The sequence below is a fragment of the Penicillium argentinense genome, assembly GCF_028826775.1.
Source record: "Penicillium argentinense strain IBT 30761 chromosome Unknown utg000004l_segment0_segment0, whole genome shotgun sequence".
Classification (NCBI taxonomy): Eukaryota; Fungi; Ascomycota; class Eurotiomycetes; order Eurotiales; family Aspergillaceae; genus Penicillium; species Penicillium argentinense.
Window position 1 is genome coordinate 616,354 of NW_026622663.1, and position 24,385 is coordinate 640,738.

The 24,385-nt window shown below is 51.0% G+C and overlaps 5 protein-coding genes across 5 annotated transcripts; 2 read left to right on the plus strand and 3 right to left on the minus strand.

The window, feature by feature from the left end:
* Positions 1-5,286: 5,286 nt before the first annotated feature.
* On the minus strand, positions 5,287-6,657 carry N7532_003188 (P-loop containing nucleoside triphosphate hydrolase protein; the record flags this gene model as incomplete). The annotated part of the gene is made up of 2 exons (XM_056615682.1): positions 5,287-6,521; positions 6,573-6,657. The coding sequence occupies 2 exons, from the start codon at positions 6,655-6,657 to the stop codon at positions 5,287-5,289; spliced, it is 1,320 nt and encodes a 439-aa protein (XP_056476039.1).
* Positions 6,658-7,393: 736 nt separating this feature from the next.
* Positions 7,394-8,896, plus strand: N7532_003189 (GTPase domain-containing protein; the record flags this gene model as incomplete). Its single annotated transcript, XM_056615683.1, has 2 exons — positions 7,394-7,586; positions 7,650-8,896. 2 exons carry the CDS (start codon positions 7,394-7,396, stop codon positions 8,894-8,896), a joined length of 1,440 nt encoding a protein of 479 aa, XP_056476040.1.
* A 1,381-nt stretch (positions 8,897-10,277) lies between these two features.
* Positions 10,278-18,444, minus strand: N7532_003190 (uncharacterized protein; the record flags this gene model as incomplete). Its single annotated transcript, XM_056615684.1, has 2 exons — positions 10,278-10,287; positions 10,592-18,444. 2 exons carry the CDS (start codon positions 18,442-18,444, stop codon positions 10,278-10,280), a joined length of 7,863 nt encoding a protein of 2,620 aa, XP_056476041.1.
* Positions 18,445-18,814: 370 nt separating this feature from the next.
* On the plus strand, positions 18,815-20,559 carry N7532_003191 (CwfJ domain protein; the record flags this gene model as incomplete). Its single annotated transcript, XM_056615685.1, has 2 exons — positions 18,815-18,828; positions 18,879-20,559. The coding sequence occupies 2 exons, from the start codon at positions 18,815-18,817 to the stop codon at positions 20,557-20,559; spliced, it is 1,695 nt and encodes a 564-aa protein (XP_056476042.1).
* A 557-nt stretch (positions 20,560-21,116) lies between these two features.
* N7532_003192 (uncharacterized protein) lies at positions 21,117-22,553 on the minus strand (the record flags this gene model as incomplete). The annotated part of the gene is made up of 2 exons (XM_056615686.1): positions 21,117-22,368; positions 22,441-22,553. 2 exons carry the CDS (start codon positions 22,551-22,553, stop codon positions 21,117-21,119), a joined length of 1,365 nt encoding a protein of 454 aa, XP_056476043.1.
* Positions 22,554-24,385: the final 1,832 nt, after the last annotated feature.

The following is a 24,385-nucleotide window of genomic DNA, read 5'->3' on the forward strand; positions in this document are numbered from 1 at the left end:
TACATCGCATGTTAGCTCTTCAATGCCATGTTGTGCAATTTAAACAACTTAGAAATATCGGAGCAGTATAGGAAGCTGGTATGAAGTTTCCAAGAGACTGGAATGTCAATGACGAACAGAAAGGCCGCTGAGAGCCCGAGAAATTGCCTTTTTATATGTTCGTAACCCTGTCGCCCATGCCGATGGGCGTGTAGGGGTATGACAATGTGCCCCGAGATGCACGATGAGCGCCTCGAACATGGTCAATTGTTTAGACACCTTCCAACCTAGGTATCATCCTTGCCGACGCCGGCCCTTTGATCGTCTTATTCTGTGGACAAAAGTACGAACACTGAGCTGCATGCCCTAGATGACATTGTACGCCTGAGAAAGAGTATCATAAGCCACAATTATGCCAATCAATCATGGGCCCAGATGCATCACGTACTGGGAAATATGGAAAATATGGAGAATATGGAGAATATGGGAAATATGGGAAATATGGGAAATATGGGAAGCTCACAGGAAGCGAGAGTTTTCCGCATCGCTTACTCGCAATTCGATAACAAAAGGCGAGCACAGAAAAGAATGCCTATCAAATCCAAACTCCTGCTGGGTATGCTTAATGTGCCCTTAATAACTTGCAATAGTGTTGGCGAAAGATACGCGGTTTGAATGGTTGATTGGGAGGTTCTGATCATGTGAGCGTCTGGAAGTCAGCCCGAACCCCACCTTCACCCCGCTTGTTGGACTCCCAGTTGGGCACGCAGAGAAATTCAGCCTGTGGTCTTCTCAAACAAAACGGTGATATGCCAGGCCGCCTACATGAATACGGTCTATCGGTAATAATTTGAAGGGACGAGCATTGTGAGTATGATCCACGACCTGATAGCCTGTCGAGGCCTGGTCAGATATTTTAACCTGCCACGTGGATCCTGAGCAAGGAGCAAGACCCTTCTCCGACAAATTCTTTTCCATGTCACTGACATTGTGACTTCCTGTATCGTTCAACTCCTTCTATCTCCCATACCCGAAAGCGCGCAAGGTTGAATCAAACTCCAATAGCCAAGTCAAGGGTTGGATCAAGAGTATGGATAGGGACGAAGTCGAGGATGCTGGTATATCTGTCGATGGCTTGCTAGACAGCAATATCATAGACACAGCAGAGAAATTGCTGAAAGAGGCGGAAAATATGGTAGGATGCTTCTTGCGGTTTGAAGGCAATGTATGCTAAAGGCCCAGGAGATAATAGAAAAAATCTGAGCCCTGCTCGTGTCAGAAATCCCTGAATAACGACTAAAGCAAGTTTGTAATTCCAAGCAGTGCCCATGATGGCAATAAACACACTCGCTGGCTAGTCACTACGTGGCCGAACTTATGCTACAAACAGGCTTACTAGGGTAGTTCCGACATGTCGAAATCGAGCCAGAACCACCCGGAGGCAATGAAACAATAAAACAGGAGGGACTAGCAGGCACAGGTGGTGGAGAAGCTGGGTAGGAGGAATGCCAAATTCACGGCCAACCGAGAGGTCGTGGACGACTATATCCAACAACAGCGAACGCCAATAATTGAGAACGAAGCAGGTGGATGGTTTGGATACCGGAGAGAGAGGGCATAGATGGAGATGCAAAGGAAGCAGCAGACCATCGTGAGGGTAGATTGAGTGATACTCTATGGGATTGAGGGCGGTGAGGGCGTTTTGGTATTGTTTTCGGACTGATTTTCTATGCAAGACGCCGTTTCCTTTCTATTATAGTTTCATGCGCGGGTCTGGCGTTCGGATCACTCTTGCTTTCGCCGGATGGAGCGCCTGCATAGCCATTACGCCACTATTTAGACTGCAACAGGTTAATAGAGTGTTGATTGATTGATTGGTTGACTGATGACTCGGCAATACCGTAAATGATGGGACCATTGCCAGAGTTAGTTACAGACAGGGATGCTTCCCCTCAGGGGATATTACAACCCTTAATCGACATAATTAAGAGCAAGACAGGCCTGGAGACAATCCCTTGGCTGTGAAAATCAGGGCCCCAGAAGCATAATGGTTCCTAGGGATTGTAAGAATAAATAAAAATAAGCCAGGGGTTTCTCACTGTAAAATGAAGCTTTGTACCCTCTTTTGGCACCCTGATACAATAAATAACAACTACTTTATCTGAAAGAGCCTTTGCAATGCACTTCATTCCCACATCATGCGGAAAATGGTCTCTTCTAAAGACGGCACTCTATAGAGTAGACGCTGAAAATCGACATTCTGCATCAGCGTTTCCAAATTCCACAATGTGTAGTCTTGCAACATGATTTTCAAGTTTCCCAGATGTTCATCATCACTCTCCTCAAATATGAATTCCATCAGAGTTACAACATCCCCGGTTCGTTCTTCGCAAAGCGTGAAATCTGCCAGTAACTGTAGAAGTCGGTAGAGTGATAAATTGCATAGACAAGCCCAGTTTGTCCTTTCAGCAAAACGGCATATCTCAGCGTGGCACAGAAATACTTCAGTATGGTCATATTTAGGGTCGGTCTTCAGCTCTTCCTTGGCCCGATGGTTGGGACACTGATCAAGTCGCCCCAGTAAGTCGGCCCGAACTCTCGATAGTTTTTCTGGATGGAAAAAGTTTAAGGCAATATTGGTAGGATTCCATCGTTTCACAGACCCCTTCGGTAATTGATTACCAATGCGGCATTGACCACTACGGGGATCGTAAACTGGAGAAGGGACGGAGTAATTGCCCGTGTATACGAACTCGCAACAACGGCCGAATAATACCTCGTTAATTTCCTCGACTATGGGAGGTCGAAGAATCTCGCTTGGAAAAGAGCTGATTAACTCCGTATGAATTGAGAACCACTTTCGATCCTTGCCAACGGCGAATTGATCAATACCAGACTGCATGAAGCTATACGAACATCAGCTGCAAGAATTACTACATGTGGCAGCTAGCTGATACAGTATGGCATTGTATGCAAGAATGGGGCTAATCTACCAAGGGGAACCAATCCAAAAAGATAGGATGAATTAATTGAAGAAAAGGAGAAAAGAGCGCATGCTGCGAGGACACGTTAGGGTGTCCTTGCTTACATGAGTAGGGTGAGGGTTTGAACCTCCTGATCTCGGAGTGTCGAGAATCCCCTAGTACAAATGAAGATATCACGACACAAACGGAACTAAGCTATTTCGGGTGCTACCCCACTATCCTCGACATATAGTCTAGTAGAGGATTATAACTAGATCTCTGATTGGTTAAGAAGATTCGAGTGGATACTAAATTGGATACTTGTTGGATATCTGTGGATATCCGCTGGACATCCAATAATTATCCAACTGATATCCGCATAAGAGCGAATTCAAAATCACAAAGTCCAACAATTCCCATAAACATGCTATGCTTTCACTCTATCTTTATATTATAATGTACTGATTAAATAGTATTTACTAATTCCTTAAGCTTTGAAGATTTTATATTCAGGAAGATTTAGTTAGATTACAGCTGTCGGGATATATTCTCCTGTCAGAACAAACTGGCTGTGACCCACTGCTAGTGACCGATGGATAACATCCCTTGCTTGGTGTACGCATTCTTGCGCTGGGCTGTGGCCTCGGTGTTGTGACCGCCGAAGGCCGGCGTGTGGGATCTAGGGGTGTTTTTCCAACTAGACTGAACATCTACACACATCTACCAACAGGAATCAATTGACTTTTGCTTTGGAGCATACACACTGTCCACTTAACAGTGTACACAGTACCTAGCTGGTGATACCAACAGTAAGAATAGGTGTGGCCAACGGTGAGTAAATATCCTGGGGGATCTGATAGATCACATCGTACAGGCTTGGCTTGGACAATAGGTCGGGACCTGACCCGTTACCAGAACTACCAGAAATCAATACCCAGCAACGTGTATCTGGAAGGAAACGGAAGATAAGGGAGGATAATGACTTCCAGCACTACTAGTAAATTAGTTGAATAGATAAATAAAGCCTTATGGAATATTATGCTGAAACTGTTTTCTGGTTTAAGAGCATCCCTGTATATGAAATACTCAAATACCAGTGAAATAATGCATAAGTTATGTAGTCACGGGGCCAAGCGCTGTTTGCACTTTTTAGCAGAGTTTGGGGGCCTATATGGGCCCCATGCGTGGGCGTTGGACTCGAAAGCCGGCGCACGCGCATGGTCGGGCCGGGTCGGGCTTGGGCTTTCAGGGGCCCTGAAGATGTCTAACCGAGGGTGCCCGCCCGACTGAGGACGCGACGCGGGTAACAGGAGCACTAGGTAAGGGATCAAGGCCTAGACAACTGCTTGTTTGAGAATCTAGAAGTGGCACAAAGGTAGAATCATCAGTTACTAATGAGTGGTCAGCAAAAGATTAAGATTACTTTCAGGGAAAATTATCCCCTCTCAATGCTATACCCCTCCCCCAGGCCTGAGGTTTCGCTAATTGCTACATTTGCTTTGATCTTGTTACAGACACTCTTTCCACGAAATATCCCACCATTACTAGACCACTTGCCCGTTCACCTGCCCGGTCATCAGTCCAGTCAGCTACCCTGTTACCTACGTGATCTACCGCCTGATCATCTACTCTATACTGATTTAGGTCCGAATCCAGAGCATGTGAACTTTGTGATCTGATTCATCAGCAACATTCTTCAAAATCCTCTCGAGGTACAACGCCAGGCCCCAAAACCAACCCTAATAATGACTGTCTATGCGTTCTCCCACCAGTTATCAATCGTACTCACGATATTTTCATGCGAAAGAGACTTAGCAAACCAAATCCTAGTATCACTGCTATTATCAACCCTGTACACAATCATATAGTCGGTTCCGTTATCCATATCGAGCGTCACAGCCTGCAAATAGTCAGCTACGAATTTTCAAAACACGGAGCTGGTCACAAACAGCAATACTTGTACCCCGAAGGTATTTGTCCACCGACAAACTCGGGTATTGCCCCTTCAAATTCCATGATGTCCCTAGTCCCTTCCAGTTGGTGGTCGATTTGTGTCCGTATGAGATGATATAGGAATTATTGTACCCGAAAGCTATGGCTTTGACCTGGCGACCGTCTTTGTGCGCGTTCGAGATTGCATTATTGATTTCCTCTGACGCCCACGACATCCAGCGTCCATCTCGCCATCGGGCATAGTATGATCCATCTGGTCCGAGTGTGCACATCTCGAGATTATTCTGACCACGCTCATTAAGGTATGCGCTGAGGTTGGGATAGCCCTGGGCTATGCCTTTGTCGGCCCCTGTTGATCCTTAGTCGTGCATCAAAACTTGCTCGGGTTTGGTCAAGGGTCCATACACCACCTCCCATCCGAATAACCTGCAATCCAGTGCCTACCACCAGTGCGACAATGATCGCCCAGACTGACAGCTCTGATCCATGAGGATCCTTCCTTTTGCGCAGGATTGTCGTCATTACTGCAGAAATGCTTCTGGCTGACACAGAAGTACTTTCCGCTGGTGATTGTGACCGAGTAAGGCGCAAACTTGGTCGAGCCTGAGTAGGTGGATGTCTTTGGAGCTTGAGTCAGAGCCTGGCTCCGTCTTTGCTGCTCTTCCTTCTCTTCCTGGTCTTCACGTCGTCGTCTCTGCTCATCGAGCTTCTCCCGTTCCCGCTGTCTCCGTTTCTCCTCTTCCTTTTCTCTTCGTCTTTGCTGCTTTTCCAGCTCAGCTTTCTCCTTCTCGACCCTCTTCTGTCGCTCGGATATCTTTTTGAGCTCTGCTTCATGGGCGGCTTGCTGCTCCCTCATCTGCTGTTCCATCCTCTCAACACGCTTATCTCGCTCCGCTAACAGGTTATTCATAGTAGACCTCAGAGCCCCCGTATCACTCTCCACCTTCTTGATCATCTTTGTATACCGATCTCGCTCCTCACGCATCATTTCTTCAGCTTCCCGATCTCGCTGTTTTATAGCAGCCTTCATCTGCTCTTCAATCTCCTTCCGTTCTCGGGCCCACTTTTCTTTCTCCTTGAGCATTTCGCTTTGCAGTTCCCGACCTGCAGAGGTCTGGTCGAGAGACTTGTGCTCGTCGACTAATTGTCTCTGTAGGTCTGTCGCAATGGGTGTCTTGTGGGCTGCTAATTTACTAACGATATTTCTGGCTGACGATTCCGTGTTGTGATGCCGATGGCACGAACTGCCCTTGCTCACCATCCACCCCCAGAACTCGGGTGTATCGATCAGTTCCTTTTCACGAGCTTCCGCCTCGTTGGTGGGGACTTTATCCCACATAGTCGTGACGAGGATGACCTTCTTCAGTGCATCTTGTCCGCAGAGCTGCTTGAACATGATCAAGTTCTTCTTCGCGGACCCCTGCATGCGGATGTCAGTGATTCGGTGAAGATATATTATTCCGTTCAGCAAAATGTTATTCCTGTATGAATCACCTAGCCAGCTCGCGATTTCGCGGAGGATGGCCGTGTCGCTGCGGTTGGTGTCGTCAAACCCGGGGGTGTCGATGAGGTAGACGGTCTGCCTAGGGGAGATTTCATATGCGTAGACGTCGACAGTTGATGTACCTGTGGACTCAGTATTGGTCAATTAACATTTGTCATGAGACAAAGTCTTACATGCGCCAAGGTGATGTCCGATTTTAACGACCTTCCCCGAGCAGAGCGAGATGAATGAGCTTTTGCCGGAGCCGGTGACGCCCATGACGGCGATGAAGACATCGTTTGGTCTAGATAGTAGTTTAGCGACACACTGCTCCAGTTTGCAATTTAGGTCCCAACATACCCAGGGGCCCGGCCACCGCGGAAAGTCATATAGCTCCGATCGTTTGGATCGGCATCGACTCTGCCGGACACGCTGCGGCGGGAAGACCGTTTGTCTGCGGCACATGGTCAAGACCAGTATCGGCGTGAGCTAAGGAAGTAGGGAAATAATACTAAGCAGGGACATCTTGGCTGGTGAAGACACCAAAACTGCGATGGGGGTGAGAGAATAGAGAACCTGATATCAATGTATGGTGAAGATGTCAGACGGGATTTGGGACGGGAGGGGCCGTCGGCTATACTATATGTATTCAACTACCCTTGTATACCTTGCGGTACATCAGCCGCAGCGATATGTCCACGAACACGCCACTTTACCCTATTATAAAAGCCTGGCAAAAAGCCACATGGCTGCGCCTTGCAATTTCCGTCAAACAGAGACCAATCATTGTCGCCAAGCCATGCTTACCTGCTGATGATAGGATACGCGGGGCGCTGCTACACCAGTCGTGAACCCGGGTGTTTTCGACATCAGCCTCAATTCTACTGCGGTCTAGCCTTGGCGTCTCCAGCTCATATTCAACATGACTCGCGCTTTATTTCCCTCATCTCCTCGGTCTCTCATCACACTGATGTGATACACCCTTCCCTAGAATAACATGAGGCTCGAGCTCGATATGGACATCCTCAGTTCCACTGCGCAGCAACTGACCGACCAGGCCCAACGCCTCTCGGCGATCACGGGCCTTGTCAAATCTAGTCCTCGTGACAGAATATTCCTCGTCATGGGCAAGACCGGCTCGGGGAAGAGTAGCTTTGTTGCGAGGTGCACTGACAAGGATGTCACGGTCGGCCATGGACTGTATTCTTGTATGGGCACCCTTCTATACCTCGTATCGCCATTGCGATGTGATAAATACTAACAGATTTTAGGTACGAGTGACATAGATGCATACAGCTATATCATCCCCGGCCAGAACCGATGCATCCACCTCATCGACACCCCCGGTTTCAACGACACGAATCGCTCCGACATCGAAACACTATCCGTCTTAGCGAGCTATCTCGGCGCGTCCTATGCAAATGGCGTGTCTATCCATGGCATAATTGTCTTGCATCCTATTACGGATAACAGGATGAGCGGGACCAGCATGCGCAACGTGGAGATGATTAAGAAGATGTGCGGATGGACCTCGTATGAGAATCTTGTCGTTGCGACGACGATGTGGCCGCCTCGCTACTCATTTTCGAACTCTGGCTCCGGCTCTTATCTAGACACTGAGTCACAAGACCAGGATCGAGCAGCCTTAGAGAAACGCGAGACGGAGCTCTTCACTGAAGAGCGCTTCCTGGGTGAATTGGTCGCCAGGGGGGCACGTGTATTCAGACACAACAAGAACGGCCGACGAGACGCAAACGAAGAGATGTTCTCAGCTCGCCAAATAGTATCGCATCTAATCACCGAGTCTGACACTTCTATGCCTCCCGCTCTCCGTCTCCAGCGCGAGATCATCGAAGAAAGGAAGACGCTCGGCGAAACATCAGCCGGTATGGCAATCGCAGGAGACCTCTACAAGGCACGAAAGGAGCACGAGAAGCAACTTCGGGACCTGGAGGAAGACCTAAAAGGCCAACTAGCCCAAGCCGACGCATCGCACGTCGCAGAGCTCGAGGATCTCAAAGCCGATATCCAGAAAAAGCTGAAGAAGGCCGAAGAAGAGAAAGAGTCGCTTCGAAAGTCGATGACAGAGCTACACGAAGAGGAAGAAAGAGCTTGGGAGGAGAAGATACAAACCCTCGACAAACAATTCAGAGAACAAATTGCGCAGAAGGAGGAGGAACTGGAAGAGCTGGAGGACTCAATTCGCGAGATTCGTGAAGAGACTATGTCTATGTCTTCCAGATGGTCATTCGAAGCAGATAAGGAGTATGAAGGACATGAGAATATTGTCAAGGCTGCAAGAGAAGAAGTAGTACAGGCCAAGGATGCGCATGAAAAACTTAAGGCACAAACGGGGAACATCACGAATGGACTGGCGAACGGGATGGCAGCCGGGGTTACAACGGCGATTGTTACTGGAGGTATGTTACTCGACTTGCGTTATTCAATCTCTAATAGGCTAATTGTAGCTATGGATAGCCATGTCTGGGGCTCTTCTATGTGTGGTCATGTAGAATGAGCCATACAGAGCCCCGTCCCTTGTCTTGATGGATCCTTCACCTCTCACTCTCACTTCACTTTGAGATAACCTTGATTTCTCACTTCCATCTCTCTTCAACCTTATCTTCAACCTTTTACTTTGACTTCACTTTGACCCATTTCTACCTTTCACTCTCACCTCATGTTGAGCTCGCCTGATTATTCTTTTTCCGTTTTGGCTCAGTTCACTCTCCCGACACTCATCCGATTCACTCTGAAGTACTAATGGACATCTCAAAGGTATGGCTGTACTAATCCCTTCGAAATACCGCAATTGTGCCTTTGTCTTGGCACTTGCCCTCTGCCCCTGGAGTTCCTTCTTCCACGGGATCGCGTTCCTTCCCGAAGTAGATCGGCAGAGTAGACTTCATTCCCGTGCCTTTTGTCCCATTCCCTCCCCCTCCCCCTCCCCAATCTTCCTCCTCTTTTCCCAAGGCCTCACGGCAGACAATTTTTCCTCTTGAAAAACATTTCTTTGCTTAACTTCCTCGTGCTGTCTTCTATGGCCACCATGGCCGGACCCAACCGCCCTCCGGTAAGCACTTTCCGCCGTCTGCGTGGTTCTATGTAGAAGCAGCTCACTTCTCTCACTGCCCTCATTGCTCTCCACCAACCGAGCTCCGTAGTGGACAGTGAGAACAGTGACTAGCTAACGATATTGGTAGCTTTGCGGATCCTGTGTCTCTTTCGGCCACACCCTCAACCGGCTGGCGGCCGAGACGTCAATCGTATGTGTCCCTAATCCGTCCGAACTCCGAATCCATGTATATTGGCGAGAATTTTTACACTTTCCAGCATCCCGGCAACAACAACAACAACAACAAAAACAACAACGCTCCCAGATATCGGGGACGTCGTGGGGGGTCGTATTCGGCGGGAGAAGGGTATGTTGACCTCCATGGGACTCTGGGATCTTTTTTTTTTGCGCTGATGCAATGGGCCAAGCGCGGAACAGCTGCTAATGCTGTTCTAGCCGAAGCAAAGGTCGCCGCTGCCGCCACCGCTGCGTCCAAGTCCGGAGCTTCGGCCAACACCACCTCCGTGGCTACAGCCACCTACGTCCCTCGGTTCGCCCCGAGCGACCAACAACAGCTGGTGTCATCAACTGGACCCCAATGCTCCAGTTGCTCACCATCGAACAAGTTCGCCGGCTACTCGCTGCTGTGGAGGAGAGGCTCCAAGAGCTGGAGCGGGGGTGGTGGGAAAAAAAAAAAAAAAGAAAAAAGAAAAGGAAAAAGAAAAGGAAAAAGAAAAGATTGAGATTTTGTCGGCTGGTGTTTGCTCTTTTTTTAAAAAAAGAAAAAAACCTTTAGCTCCTTTGTTCTTCCATTTTTTCTAAGTATTATATATGGCCTTCATAATTATTCGGGCCTAGTTCTCGATCAATGAACCCCTCGGGGTATTCCCCATCAGCCCTTCATACAGTAAGACCGTGATCACAGTCTTGTAGTAAATCATACCATATGTCGTTCAACTTATCTTCAAGTAGCTTTGCAACAAAACCACTGCCAGGCAGGAAAAATTGAGCGTACAATATAAATCATTCGATCTAGGTATATACATCCTCATATTTTAAAAAAACCCCAAACGCCAGCTTTTTGGTATGCCATTCGAACAAATCATAAATATGCAACATGAACATCGAACAAATATGCACTCGCTCTTCTTTACCAACCACGTCTCTTTCCACGATGCTCCAACCCCCTTCTCTCTTCTCTTCTCCTTCTTGCGATCATTCCTCCTCTTCTTATCACGCTCGTGTCTCTCGGGATCAGCAACAGCCTCGATACGACGCTTCACACGTCGACCTTCACGGCGCTCCTTGACAGTTTCCTGCACCTTGGCCATCTGCGCAATGTACTCGGAAGTACCGAGCTTCTTCTGCAGCGAGTCCAGGACTTCGTGGCAGTTCGAGACGAGCGACTTGTAGGTTTCTTGGAAGGTTGGGTCTGTGGATCGAGGGCCCGGGATTGTTGTGTCTGTCAGGTGCTGAAGTGGCAAAAGGATGACAGGGAGTGAGGGCAGAATCTGCTCGGCTTCCAGGTGGCGGGCGAGGGCAGCGAGGAGGGTGATCGATGCGGACTTGGGGACCAGTGCTGCAGGACGGGTAGAGATGACTTCTCGGCGGAGGAGAGAAGCAATCTGTCCGAAGATGTAGTGCATAGCAGTCTTCGCGGGCGTGGCGCCGTTCGTCGCGGCCTCGCCATCAGCCTCAGCCTCATTCTCATCCTCTTCTTCATCTTCCGACTCGACATCATCCTCGGTTCCGGACGTCGGGAACTCGAGACCGTTCTGGGCGCAGCAGCGGCCGAGGAAGACAAGGTTGCGCACATTTTGCATCGCCAGTTCCTCGGTGATACCCGGGGTGCGCAGGCAGCGGAGACTGGCACGGACGAGCTGGAGCATGGCTTCCTTGTCTAGAACGAGACCAGAGCTACCCGCGAGGGGAAGAGCGCTGTAGCCGGTAGCGGCGTGTGTCTTGGCGAGGTCGGACATCCAGGTTCCGACGAGGTTTGCCGCGCAGGCCTTGACCCAGGCGTGGGGGAAGAATAGCGATTCCCGGATAGAGGCCCATATAGAGGAGCAGTCTTGGCTGAGAGCGAGAGCGGGGACGGTCTTGCACAACTTGGTGAAGAGCTGCAGAGCGAAGTAAAGTGTCTCCCAGTTTCCGTCTTCGTAGGCTGCGAGGATAGGGTTCATAAGACCCGGTAGAATACCGACAACGAAGCGGCCTTGCTTGTCCTTTTCTGTCTCCTCAGCCTCGAAGTAGATACGCATAGCCTGCAGGCCGACACTGCCGAGGGCCATGTTGTCAGTCTGCTCGAGCCATGAGCGGAGCGGCGTCAGCATGGTCTTCATATTCTCGCGATCAGCGCGACTGTAGAATTGGCTCAGCAGAGCACCGGCCATCTCACGGCACTCGGGTGAATCATCGTTGGCCATGGCCAGAACCACGGGAAGGAAGAAAGTGCTGATGATTTCCTGCGCCAACTCCTGGCCAGTCTTGGAAAGAAGCAGATGGATTGCCTCCAGGACTGACTGTCTTCCTTCCTGATGCTTGTAGTCCAAGTTCTTCGCAAGAAAACCAAGTTGCTTGGTCCATCGGTTTTTGGCTTGCGGGTACTCGATCAAGAAATGAACATAGGTACCACGGGCAAGGTCGCGAGCGGAACGAGTCTGGTTGGTAACCATCATAGTGGCAATAGAGTCAACCAGTTCGTACATCTCGGGAACGACAAATTTGCGCGACATGACGGCACGAATGAAGTTGAAGGTGATACCCTGACGGTCCGGCTCCTCGATGTCAGCCTTGAGGCGTCCGAGGAGGTAGGCAAGGTGTCCATCACGAAGCTTGGTGGTCTTGCGCTCACGGATCATGGCGGAGATCAGCTTGAGAGACGCTTGAGACGCCTCGGAGTTGGTGCTGGGCGACTCCTTGATCAACTTCACAGCCTCGGTGAGATAGACATGGGAGTTCTGGTCAATCTCTGGCAGAGGAAGCTTGATAATCGTAGACAAAAGTCGCAGGGCAGAAATCTTGACCTCCTCGTGGGCCTGCACCAGCGCATCACCAATGACAGGCAGGAAGCCAGCCAGGTTCGTAGCAGTCATCAGCGATCCAAACTTGTTGAGCACAGCACGAAGAACATCAAGCGAGAACCGGGTAAGCTTGTAAATGTGAGAGGAAGTGATGCCCCGTTTCTCGCCACGCTTCGCGCCCTGGAGCTTCACAAGGAATCGCTCTTCAATCGCAGACTTGGGGCCATTCTGATCGGCAGCCGCGTTATCATCCAGATATGACTCCTTGATGACTTCGAAACAGAAGATCAACATGTCCCGGCTTTCAGCGCCAGGGTTCCGTAGCAGACCGATGCCAATGCGTCTCATCAGCTCGTCGAGCTTCTTGACCATGTTGGAGTTGAGCTTCTCGCGCAACAGAGCTTGAAGCGGTCGCACGAGGTTGGAGAGATCGCGGATGGTGGCGTTCTTAGCAAGGAGTTCCATCGAATCGTAACTCTTGCTACTCTTCACTTCCTTCATCTTGCTGACATAGTCCTCGGCCTCTTTTTCTTGACCGACGGTACCAAAGGTATCATCCATGACGACCGAAACCAGATCCGTTAGGCAGTAATCGAGATCACCCGGGTTGAAATGGTCGGTAGTAACCACCAGCAGGGAGTGAACAGTGAAAGACAGGACGTGTAGCTGGTAACCTCGCAGGAGAGTATGACGCAGCTCCTTCAGTATGTAGCCGAAGTATGTAGGGCCCAACAGAAGAGCAATGTCACTTAGTGTTTTCCGAGCGGTATCGCGTGCATCCTGTGACTTGGACTTCAGGATACTGCATACATCAAGGAGAACGGGTGACAGGCGAATGGCCATTTCCTCCTCAGTAAGGATCTTCAAGAGCTTGATGGTAGTGACGGCAGCGGGCAAACGCAGACTCATTTCCGCCTCATTCTTGTGGTGGATGAAGTGAGTCAGGAAAGGAATAAAGTTAGTTGTCAGCTCAGTTGAGACCTTTGCGTGATCCGGCACTGTCTTCGTAAGAGTGCACTTGACTTCAGAGACATCCATAGCATCGCCATCTGCCTCGTTGCCTGATTCCTTCTTCTGGTCGATTGCGCTAGACAAAGCATCGGACATCCGACCGAGAAGTCGTAGAATGTTCTTCTCCATTTCAGGCTTGCTCTGCATGTAACCGCGGTATCTTCGGAAGTTGTTGCGGAATTGACTCCAGTCCAGCCACTCAGCAAGAGCACCGATTGTCGCAACAGCTTCAGCAATCAAGTTGTGACCAGCTTCGTCCTCTGCTCCCTCGAATGCGAAGTGCTCGACGAGAGGAAGGAAGATAGATCCCAGGTTGGTCGACTGAAGATTGCCCTTGCCAGCCTCGCCAGCCAGACGTCGCAGGGCACGAAGACGACGGTGCTGCTGGATGTGCAGAATGTTGTTGAAGAAAGATGCCTCTTCGTCATCGCCGACGAGGAGTACATGCATATCCTGCACAGAAGGCCGGCTGGGGTTCGACTTGACGAAGTAACCAAGAACCGCGACGATCTCAGAGCGAATCAATTCTGACTTGTTGCGGATTCCAAACTTCAGCGAGGGAAGCAGAACATCATTGATGAGAGCTTCGAATTCATCAACTCCAACTTCATTGGCAGCCTTGTCGACAAAGCGCCTCAGACCGAATGAAGCGCTTGACCGAACAGCTAATTCGTCTTCGTCCTTAACGTGGAAAAGCATGTTGTAGAGAAGGGGTCTCCACTGCTTGGCGTTGAGAGTCTGGGATAGCTCGTCATTGACCTTCCGGAAGGCAAGCAGACGACGTTCGTAGTCAGGCTCTAGCTTCTTCATGGAGCGTGAGTTCAGGTCCGCACACAACTCAGCGATTTCCTCAAGTTCCTTGTCATGGGTAGCCAGAGCAGAGAACACTCGTGCCAGAACCTCTCGATTTGCATCATCCTTGAAGTAGTCGAACATAGAGGAGACAGCCTCGAAGACCTGCTGCGACAGCTTGGCATCGTCCTTGGGGTTGTACAGAGGCAGGAAGTACTCGAGAATGCGCAAGAGACCAGACTTGGTCTTGGGGCTGACACGGTCTGGAGGCTGGCGAAGAAGATATGTGGAAATGCTTATCAAGCTTGAGGTCTCCTTGGAAGACTCGACGCAAGGAGCGATCAGCGAAAGAGCGTTGACACCCGAATAGAGAACAGGCTTCGAAGGAGGGCCGACCCTCAGAAGGGGACCGAGGAGAGAGAGGGCGTGTTCCAAGTAGGGAGAAAGAACCTCAGATCGAATCTGCTCTGGGGGAATATCAGACATCTCCATATCTTCGTCATCCTTTTTTCCGGTAGACTGCTGGACCAGCGGCACAAGAACCTCATCCATGACAAAGATCTTGACTTCATCGCGTGCCGACTCAACAGCAAGGCAGTCGATGACCTTGGTCAAGACATCCTTGTTGTGTTGCACCAGGTAGAATGTCGACTTAGGAGCGGACGCCCAGGTATGGAACAATCGGAGGAGGCCTGAGACACCCTGAGCGGTCTCGATGGGGAACTGATCAAGTCTGCTGTTGATCAGCTCCTTGAAGATGATGCCAACATAAGGAGTCCAATCGCGATCCGAGGCGACCGAGAAGATGAGATTGAGACAGCGGATACAGGTTTGACGAATGTTCTGGAAAATGGCCAGGAGACGCTCATCAGATCGGTCGACATAGATGTCGCTGCCCTCGTCGTAGATGGCTCGGCACGCGCGGACCAGACAGTAAATGACGACGTTCATGGTCTGTGTGGAGTAAGGAGCCATGCGGCTTTGAAGGGTATCAAAGACAGTGTCAAGCATTTTGAGCAGACCAAGTTGTCTCCTAGGGCTGGTGAACTCTTCTAAGAAGGCAGACGAGTTCTCGGCGTTGTCCTTGACAACAAAAACCTCCGCCAGAGGACCAAATGCGAGTTGCATGAAATGTCCAAAGTCTTCTTCGGAAAGAAGAGATAGGGTTCTCAGGATGGCCTTTCTTCGTCCAACCTGACCAGCTTGACCAGAGGCACCAGCCTTCGAGATCATGCGACCATAAAGCAGTCGAAGAAGCACAGGAAGCAGAGCAGGGCGGTGCTCCTGTTCGATCAAACTGTCTTCGCCGCCAACACGAACGAAGACTGCCATTTCGTCCTTGAATCTAGACTCGTCGAGAATGTTGAGCAGGTTCTCTTGATAGGGCAGAACATGCGAGTTCTTCCAGGTAAAGAGCGCCTTGAGAGCAGCCTTCTGGATTTCCGAGTTACCGTGGCACAGGAGGCCGAGAATCGCGTCGTGAACCTCTGGTGCCTTGAAGAGAACTTTAGGGTTGACGAATTGACCAAGCAGGCCAAGCATTGCCAGTCGATCCTTGAAGCCCCATCGAGTTGGCGTAGAGTCGGTTTCCTCGGTGTCATCACCAGTGGCAGGCAGATCATCTTGATCGTCCCGGGTAGCCCAGGAGAGGAACAAAGGCATGACTTGGCGTGATCGCTTTTCGGCCACATTGGGAGTGGCATTCAACACGCGAAGCGCATGGCTGCGAGGGAAACCGGGAACAAGTTCAGCAATCTTGTGATCTTTGTCGAACTGCTGAGACAAGATTGCAGAGGGATCCTCCATAGTCTTCATGTTGGCAGCGAAGACACTTTCGATCTTGCGCACATTGAAGCACTCGAAGTGACTTGAAACAAACGAATCTTCATTCTCTTCCTCGACCTCATCCTCATTTGTGGCACCAGAGTCCCGCTCCTGCAGCCACTGAACAGACAAGTCCGAGACAATCTTCTCTCCCTCTGGATGTTCACTTATGGTTTTCAGAGCAGCTGCGGAATCGTCCCAGAGAGGAGTCAGCTTCTTCGAAAACAAACCAAAGCAGAAGTAAGGAATGAGACTAGCCATCCACCTGTGAGACGCGATTTGAGGATAGAGAAGTGCCAGCTTTCTGACGTGCATCGACACCGTTCTAGCGCTTTGCAGGGTCAAAGGACTTTCCTCGACTTCAATTGCTAGAGAGACGGGAGAAACATCGTCGCCAGGGACTCTAGCGATCAATTCACGTAGGATTTGAAGAGATACAAGTCTGAGTCTCTGCGAGGGGCTAGCCAGGTTGAAGATCAGGCTGCGGGCGAAATCTTCCAAGGCAGGAGTTTCCAGATCGAACGACTCGGGAAGTGAAGTGATAAAAGGCAAGACACCCTCGAGGAATAATGGGAGGCGAGCGAATTTGGTCGATACTGCAAGAATTGATTTCCAAAGATCTGTGTCGAGCTTTCCTGCTTGATTCGCTAGGTCGACATAAATCTTGAAACCCTGGCCCAGGTAAAAAATTAAGTCATTATTCTGCTTGCCGTCTGTCTCAGTAGCAGCATCTTTCAAGGCGGACACAAGATTATTTTGCAGCTTCTTCACAATCTTGGGTAGAGTAGCAGAGTCTGCAAACAATGAGATGGCCTTCGGGATCTTGACCAACGCATTCACCACTTGTTCATCACTCATAGGGTATTTCAATGAATCGAAAATGCGAGAGTTCAAACCGTCAGGACATGAGACGTAGCCCGGCTTCGATGACTCAGATGTGATACAGCCCGACTGGTTAAGCCGGAGCAGAGTCAGACACATCTCCAGCTCATGCGCTTGCCAAGATGAATTGATAAACTTCTGGAAATATGGAACGAGCAGACTTTGAAAACGCTCGGAACCCCATTCCGAGAATGTGGTGCAGAAAAACAGGAAATACTTCGAGAGAGGTCCTGTTGACACTTGCTCTATCAAGGGGCGCAGATATGGCAGCATCTCATCCATGGGAGACATCTGCAGGGCGTAGGCGACAGCGGCGAGAAGCTGAGGGATGGTTTCTGAGTTTTTATCCGGGTTTGCGGCCACCTGCTTCAGCAATGACACAAGGGTCTGATGAACAGACTTCCAGTCTCTAATTCGGGTTGCCTTGCGGGTTCCAAAGCATACGAAGACCAGACGGCAGCATTCGGGCAAGTTCGGGTTCTTGGACCCTTCTGATCGAGATTCAACATATTCCTTGACTGTGTCAAGAATAGGGCCGAAAGTCTCGGGGGTGGTGTGGTGGACAAGGTTGATCACCAAACCGTATGCAACGTCCCCTGGCTCGCTGCGCCTTTCATTGGCCGGAGGAAGCTGGTTCAGAACACAACGAAGAATATCCATTCCATTGGAATGAAGGCCGTTATTGAATCCCTTGATAGCGTCTGAAAACATGGACATCAAGCCTTCCTTATAGTTTTCAATGTTCTTCCCTTCCTGTGCTGCTTTCGAAATGTCGTCAAAGAGATAGGAAACGGCGTTCTCGAGGGGCGTCTTGTTTTTATAGTAGACGAGACCGGCTTTGCGGATCAAAAACGACATGGACTCGGCTGCAAACCGAGCAACGAATGGCTTTTGTCGCTCTTTACCGAGATATGGTGTCATGATACTCAGAAGCTGTCGCAGGTCTGGCACCAAAAGTCGAGAAAGGAACTTGAAAATCCAAGCCAGACAAGTAAAACTCCATTCCACGACCTCGACATCGGGGTGTGTAGCAGCAACAGACGCCACCAGAGTAACGGACGCCGCAAAGTGCTTCTCAAAACGAACTCCCAGATCTCTAGCAAATTGTGCAAGAAGACTCATCAGAGGCTCTATGGAGTTCTGGTCTCTCTTCTCAATAAATTCCACCAACAGCGCCATTATCTTCTCTTCGTGGTACAGGATCTGGGCGAGGGTTTCGGAGAGGGAATTGACACGGCGTGCAAAGGTGCTGAAATTGTCGGACAGGTTCATTTCGACCCAATGGTCAAGGGCCGACCGAAAATAGGAGGAGGTCTCGTCGGCATCTTCACCAAAGCTCGCCCGGCGCACGCGATGGATCGGATCGATTTTGAGCTTCGCGATGCGTTGCGAAAAGGGCTCCCAGCGGTGGGATTTTGTGGTTTCGGTGCCCTTTTTCAGGCGCCGAACCGGCTTGGCTCGTGAGCCCTGCGCTACCATCTTGACAGATCGTATCGGTAGCGCTGCTGACGAAAAAGGTGCTCGAGTAACTTTTTATCTGCCCGCATGGAATACAAAAAAAGTTGACCGGCGCCGGCACCACTTTGTTCCGGGCCCCGGAGGCAAGTTTGCGCCATTCTGTATGCGGCTAGCGGAATCACGGGTTGGCCCAAGCTCCAGCCGCGCCGCTCATTCAGCGGGTTGCAGTTTCCAATTTGCGACGAGCACTGCAGCGCCCGTCAACGTCGAAGCCAGCAGCGATAATATCTTTTCTTCTTTTGTTTTCATCCAAGTTCGCCCCACTATCTGCAAAGAGTATCAAACCCCCACGGAACTCGACCCTGTCCTGAATAGCCCTTACTCCGGCATCATGACTCTCAAGATGTAAGTCTTTCACTCCCATGTCGCTCAATACATCCTAACATGATAAACAGAATTGTTCTTGGGAGTCTGAATTGTCAGCTTCGCGCCGCCTTCACAAAACTTACCAAGCTACATGCGAAGCAGAATTTCTCATGTGCGATTCTCGTTGGTAATGTCTTCGGCGACGGGACGACAGAAAGCGATGCTGAAGAAATCAGCGCTTTATTGTCAGGATTAATCACTGTTCCTATCCCGACCTACTTCACTCTGGGCGACAAGCCCCTCCCGCCGCGCATCGTGGAACGGATCGAGGCAGATGGCGAAGTCTGCCCTCACCTGTACTTCCTCGGCAAGCGAGGTACTCTGAAGACCCTAGAGGGTGTTCGCATCAGTGCGCTCGGAGGCAATCTGAACGATGGAGATGCAAATGCAAAGCCCGAGACCAATGCCTCCGGCAAATTCCAGCCCACATACACCGAATCAGACGCGCGAGCCCTATTCGGCGTGCACAGCGCCGACATCCTCATCACCAACCAGTGGCCCAAGGGGATCCGTACTGGCTCTGACTTCCCAGCGGACGTGGAAAATTCCACCGTGCCAACTGAAGTTCAATGCGTCTCTGATATCACCGCAACTTTGAAACCCCGATACCATTTCTGCTCCTCAGAAGCCTTCTTCTACGAGCGCGAGCCATTCTTCCACCTCCCAACCGAAGATGAACCAAACGCCAAACCATTGACCCGCTTCATCTCAATGGCCCCCTTCGGCTCAAAGCACAAAGCCATGTACGCCTTCGCCTTCGACGTCAACGAAGCTCCACCACTCACAGTGCCTGCCGGCGCAACCGCATCTCCCCTCCGAGCCATCCAGCCAAAGGGCAAAGGCAAAGGTCTCCCCAGCCAAAAAGAATCATTCAAGCGCTTCGCAACCACAGACGACGACCACAACCAACGCCCACACAAGCGCCGCCAACGCCAACCACCCCCTGGACCCGATCAATGCTTCTTCTGCCTCTCCAATCCCAACATCGCCATGCATCTCATCACCTCCATCGGAAATGAAAGCTACCTAACTACCGCCAAGGGACCACTCCCACCAAAGAACTTCTTCCCAAACCTGGGTTTCCCAGGCCACATCCTCATCATCCCACTCCCGCACACGCCTACCTTGAACTCGATTTCCGAGGCCGAGACTCGCGCCAACACATACGCTGAAATGGAGCGGTACCACACCGCGCTCCATAACATGGTTGTCGAGCGCTCGGGCGGTAAGCTCGGCTCCGTCGTGTGGGAGGTTAGTCGCGGAAACGGAATCCACACACACTGGCAGTTCCTCCCCGTCCCCATTGAACTCATCAACGACGGTCTCGTCGAAGCCGCATTCATGGTCGAGGGAGATAACTTGAAATACCCACGTTTCTCAACCATCTCCACGACAGATAGCAGCGCGGAGCCAGGCGATTTCTTCCGCGTCTGCATCTGGGGCGCAAACGCAAAGGCCGAAAAGGAAAAGACAGAGGAGAAGGAAGCCGTTGAAGAGTCCAGCTCCCCGGCGCCAAATAAGACCCTCAATCTAGATCTTAGCCCTGACTTTAGATTCGACCTCCAATTCGGCCGTCGTGTTATGGCCAAGTTGCTTGAGCTCGATAGTCGGATGGATTGGCGGGCTGCGAATCAGTCGCAGGCGGAAGAGGAGGCTGATGCTGAGGCTTTCAAGGCTGCGTTCAAGAAGTATGATTTCTCTATGGAGTAACTGGCTGGATTTGTGGAGTTTTGTGAAAAACATGTACAGTAAAGTTACTTGAGTATTCACGTGTGCGGCTTTTCAAAAAGCTGTGCACTCGTACGAAACGCACAGATTATTGGCTCATAATGCCCTTGTTCTATCCCTCTTTCGGTAGTCTAGATACTCAGTCATGAGGGTGTCTAGGGTAGGTACACAATATACAAGTAGTACCAACGACCAAGCACCCTGAGAACTCCTCAGAAAAGTTAAAATCCAAAAGAAATTCATAGCCCTAGCTGAACCAGGAAAAGAAAGTATGTACATCAAAGGCAAAGCCTACACATACAATGAACAGCCGGCGGAAGCAGCATAAGACGGAGTGAGTCTATGCATAGAGAAACTCGACAATGAAGATCCTGCCAAAACCCAATCCTTAGGTACCGAGAAGCAAGGGTGAAAAAACGACCATGGTATCAAAATCAAAAAGTCTCGCCCATCCCCATCAGAAACGGGATAACGAGAAAGAAGAAAACAGAAATCATAGCCCCGAATATTCAAGAGATCAACCTGCACCTTGGGGTTGTCTATACATCCCGATAGGTATTCGGCGCAGGCTTCCGCCCACTCTGCAACAGACTCGGCGGGCGATCGCGGCTCGGCTCAGGCGCTCCAACAGCCATACCGACCGCGGTGCCGGGGGCCGGAGCGCCGTACTCGTGCGAGGCGTACTCATGCGGCGAGGGGGCTGGGAAGGGCGGGGGAGGGGAGGAAGGGGCGCCGGGGGAGAAGGTGCGGTATTGTTGGGGTTGAGTGGTGTAGGAGGGTGGGTATTGGCTGGAGCCGAAGGAGGGCTGGCGGGTGAAACCCGGAGTCGGGGTTTGGGATTGCATGGTCATGGCCTGTTGCTCGTTGGAGGGGGAGAAGGCCATGGGCACGGGGCTGTAATTGTTGTGCGGGTTGTAGCCGGCGACAGGGCTGGGGGATGTGACGGCGTGGTAGCCGTTTGAGTTCATGCCCGTGTCGTAGGGTTGGTGGTCGTATGGGCTTGGGGCGCCGACGGGGGACGCGAAGCCGGGCGAGCGTCGGCCGTAGGGGTCTTGGGATTGCGCTGCGGCGTAGGTGTTCATGGCAGGCGGTCCGGGCGAAGGGCGGCGGCCGTAGGGGTCCACGGCTGGAGAAGGAGATGTGAGACCGGGCGAACGACGGCCGTAGGGGTCCTGTGCTGCGGCGAAGGCGGCTTGAGGACCTGGAGACCGGCGCGCGAAGGGGTCGGTTGGGTTCAAAGCGGCTTGCGGACCTGGAGATCGGCGCGCATAGGGGTCTGTAGGGTTGAAGCCCCGGTAGCCGCCCGGGGAGACGTTCTTATTGCCCGTGTAGTCCGAGTAAGCGCCGCCAGGGTGCATCGGCGTGCCAGCGCCTTTTCGATCGGCCGGATTCAATGGCTTCATCTCCACGTCCTCGTGGGGGGAATCGTCCTCGACATGCTTATCGACCGCATTGGCCCAGGTCGGCATTGCGGGTAGCGCATCCTCGTCGACGTGCGAATTCGCGGTTTTGGGAGTATCGAATGTCGCGGTCTGCGTGGCGCCACGATAGAGGGGTGGGGCAGCCGAGGCTTGGTATGCCGGATTGGGGACTGGGGGAGGAGGCTGGACAATTGGGGGTGGAGGGTCATCATAGTACTTGGGCTGCTTGTTGCGACGACGTCCGGAGGGACAGCAGCAGCCACAGCAGCATTTGCAGCATTGGTAACCGCAGCAGAGGCAGTTGATGATGCAGCCCAGGATTGCGATCACAATCACGGACGCGACGATGATACCGACAATGACTGGCCATCTATGACGGGGACGATTAGCATTTGAAATCGCGACCCTAATCAATTGCGCACTGATTTGAGCGAAGACTTACTTGCACCAAGAGTATTGCATACACGAGTTCCAGTCATGAACAGACTTGACCTCATCGGCGATACTGCGAGCAAAGACCGACGGGGGCGCCGGGCTCGTATTGGGGATATGCATAATGAGCGCGCTAGAAGCGACCGGTCATTTGACTGAGAGGATTTTGCGAGATAAAGTTTTCATTCCTCCAGCAGAGTGGAAAAAAGGACTCCGGCGATGGTTTGCGAAGACGTTTCTCAAAAGTCGACCTTCGCAGACTAAATCCGGGGTGTGCTCCGATAAGCAGCGGGATCCAATGCTTATACCGGGAATCTCAAAATAGAACCAGTACGAAACGGCGGGGCGCACGCAGCCAGCAATTTTTCTTGTCTTGTGAGGTGGACCGACAAACCGATTCGCGGGGAGAGGTGAATCAACGAACGGAGGGAACAGGGTCCAATGGAGGCCTGATCCGAATAGGCAACAGGGTTCGGCGAGGCGCAAAGGCGATCTGCGAGACACGGGTCGAGGAGGCGCAGTCGTGCCAGTACTGAACGAAGGCAGCGGATCCAGCCAAAAGAGTGACAGCTGGAAGCGCAGCAACGTCCGAGTCTGAGAGAACGAAGGTGAGTGAAGACGCAAAAAGGATGAAACACGGAGGGGGTCGAAGGGACGGCAAGGGTTGACAGGCCCGCCCCAGCCGCCTCCGCCTATCAGCGTCTCCGCATTCTCGCGGGAGACGGCGAAGCGCCAATCGTCATAAACTGAGGAGTCGTGCTCCACCGTTTGCCGATCGTGCAAATTTGAATATACGAAATCAGGGAGGATGGACTGTAATTAGCAATCACCGAAGAATTTAAAGATTACCCTAGGGAGAGCTTATTGTTATGGCGGTGGCTGAATCATCAGAATTGTTCATTCTGCTCAACAAAGGGAAAGTATCTGCAGCCGTGAGGTCTTCCAGCCACACCATTAAATCCCAGAGAGCAATCACCTCTCTCCTCACTGCAAGATCTCTGCTATGTACAGCTGCACAGCCACTGCGTATGCAAATCCGTTCCTCGGGCCCAACCGCATCCAAACAATTCAAGTAAGGATCAACACGGTGCGCTAAATTGAAGAAACGCTGCAAAGGAAAACAATACTCCCGCTCGCAAAGCCTCAAAAAGGGCCACAATCAAAGCGCTATCAACAAGACACGGTAAGTAAGCCAGTGCCTGGGATGCAACTCAGTACAGGCGGAGAATGAATCCATTCCACAAAGTGCGAAAAAAAAAGAAAGACGTATCTGTACAAGGAAGTGATTAAACAGGCAGTAGATGTCAAAAGGGAATTAGGTGTAAAGAGAATGGAATGCCCAGGGGCGCGGCAGATTAGGCGGTCGCGTATGGTCGCGACGGGGGTATGCATGGTCTGTAGCATGCATCCCGAGCAGATTTGAAAGGGAAAGTTTTCCGAGTGGGGGCCAGGATGTCGTGGGAAAATGGTCATCGAAACATAGGAAAGTACTCGGGCGCGAGCCGAGTCTGTCGGTCATATCGTAGATAGAAAATAGTGTTCTTGATCGAGCGTCGTGGCGTATGCTCAAATCAATGCTGATGTCGACCATGCAAAGAGGAAAAAAATCGATCATCCGGAAATCGTGTCGAGAAATGAGATAAAGGAAAAATAAAAACGGTGGTATCGTGCGGAACTCTTTTGAAGAAAAGGAAAAAGAAATGAGTCCAGGAATGAAAGACGATATCAACTTCACGAGAAGATATCGGGTCGGTAGGTCAGAAGGTTGTGGAAGAGTCGAAAGAAGCCGGTGACGGCCGCGCTCTGCGCAGCTTCAAAAACAGGGCTGGTGCCAGTCGCAGACCAGGGTTGAATCGGAGACCATTGCGCCATCAAACCGAACTTTTTTGTCGAAGGTCGAAAGAAATTGGATGCGAGAAACGAACAAAGCGAAGAAGTGTAAACAAGAGCCACCC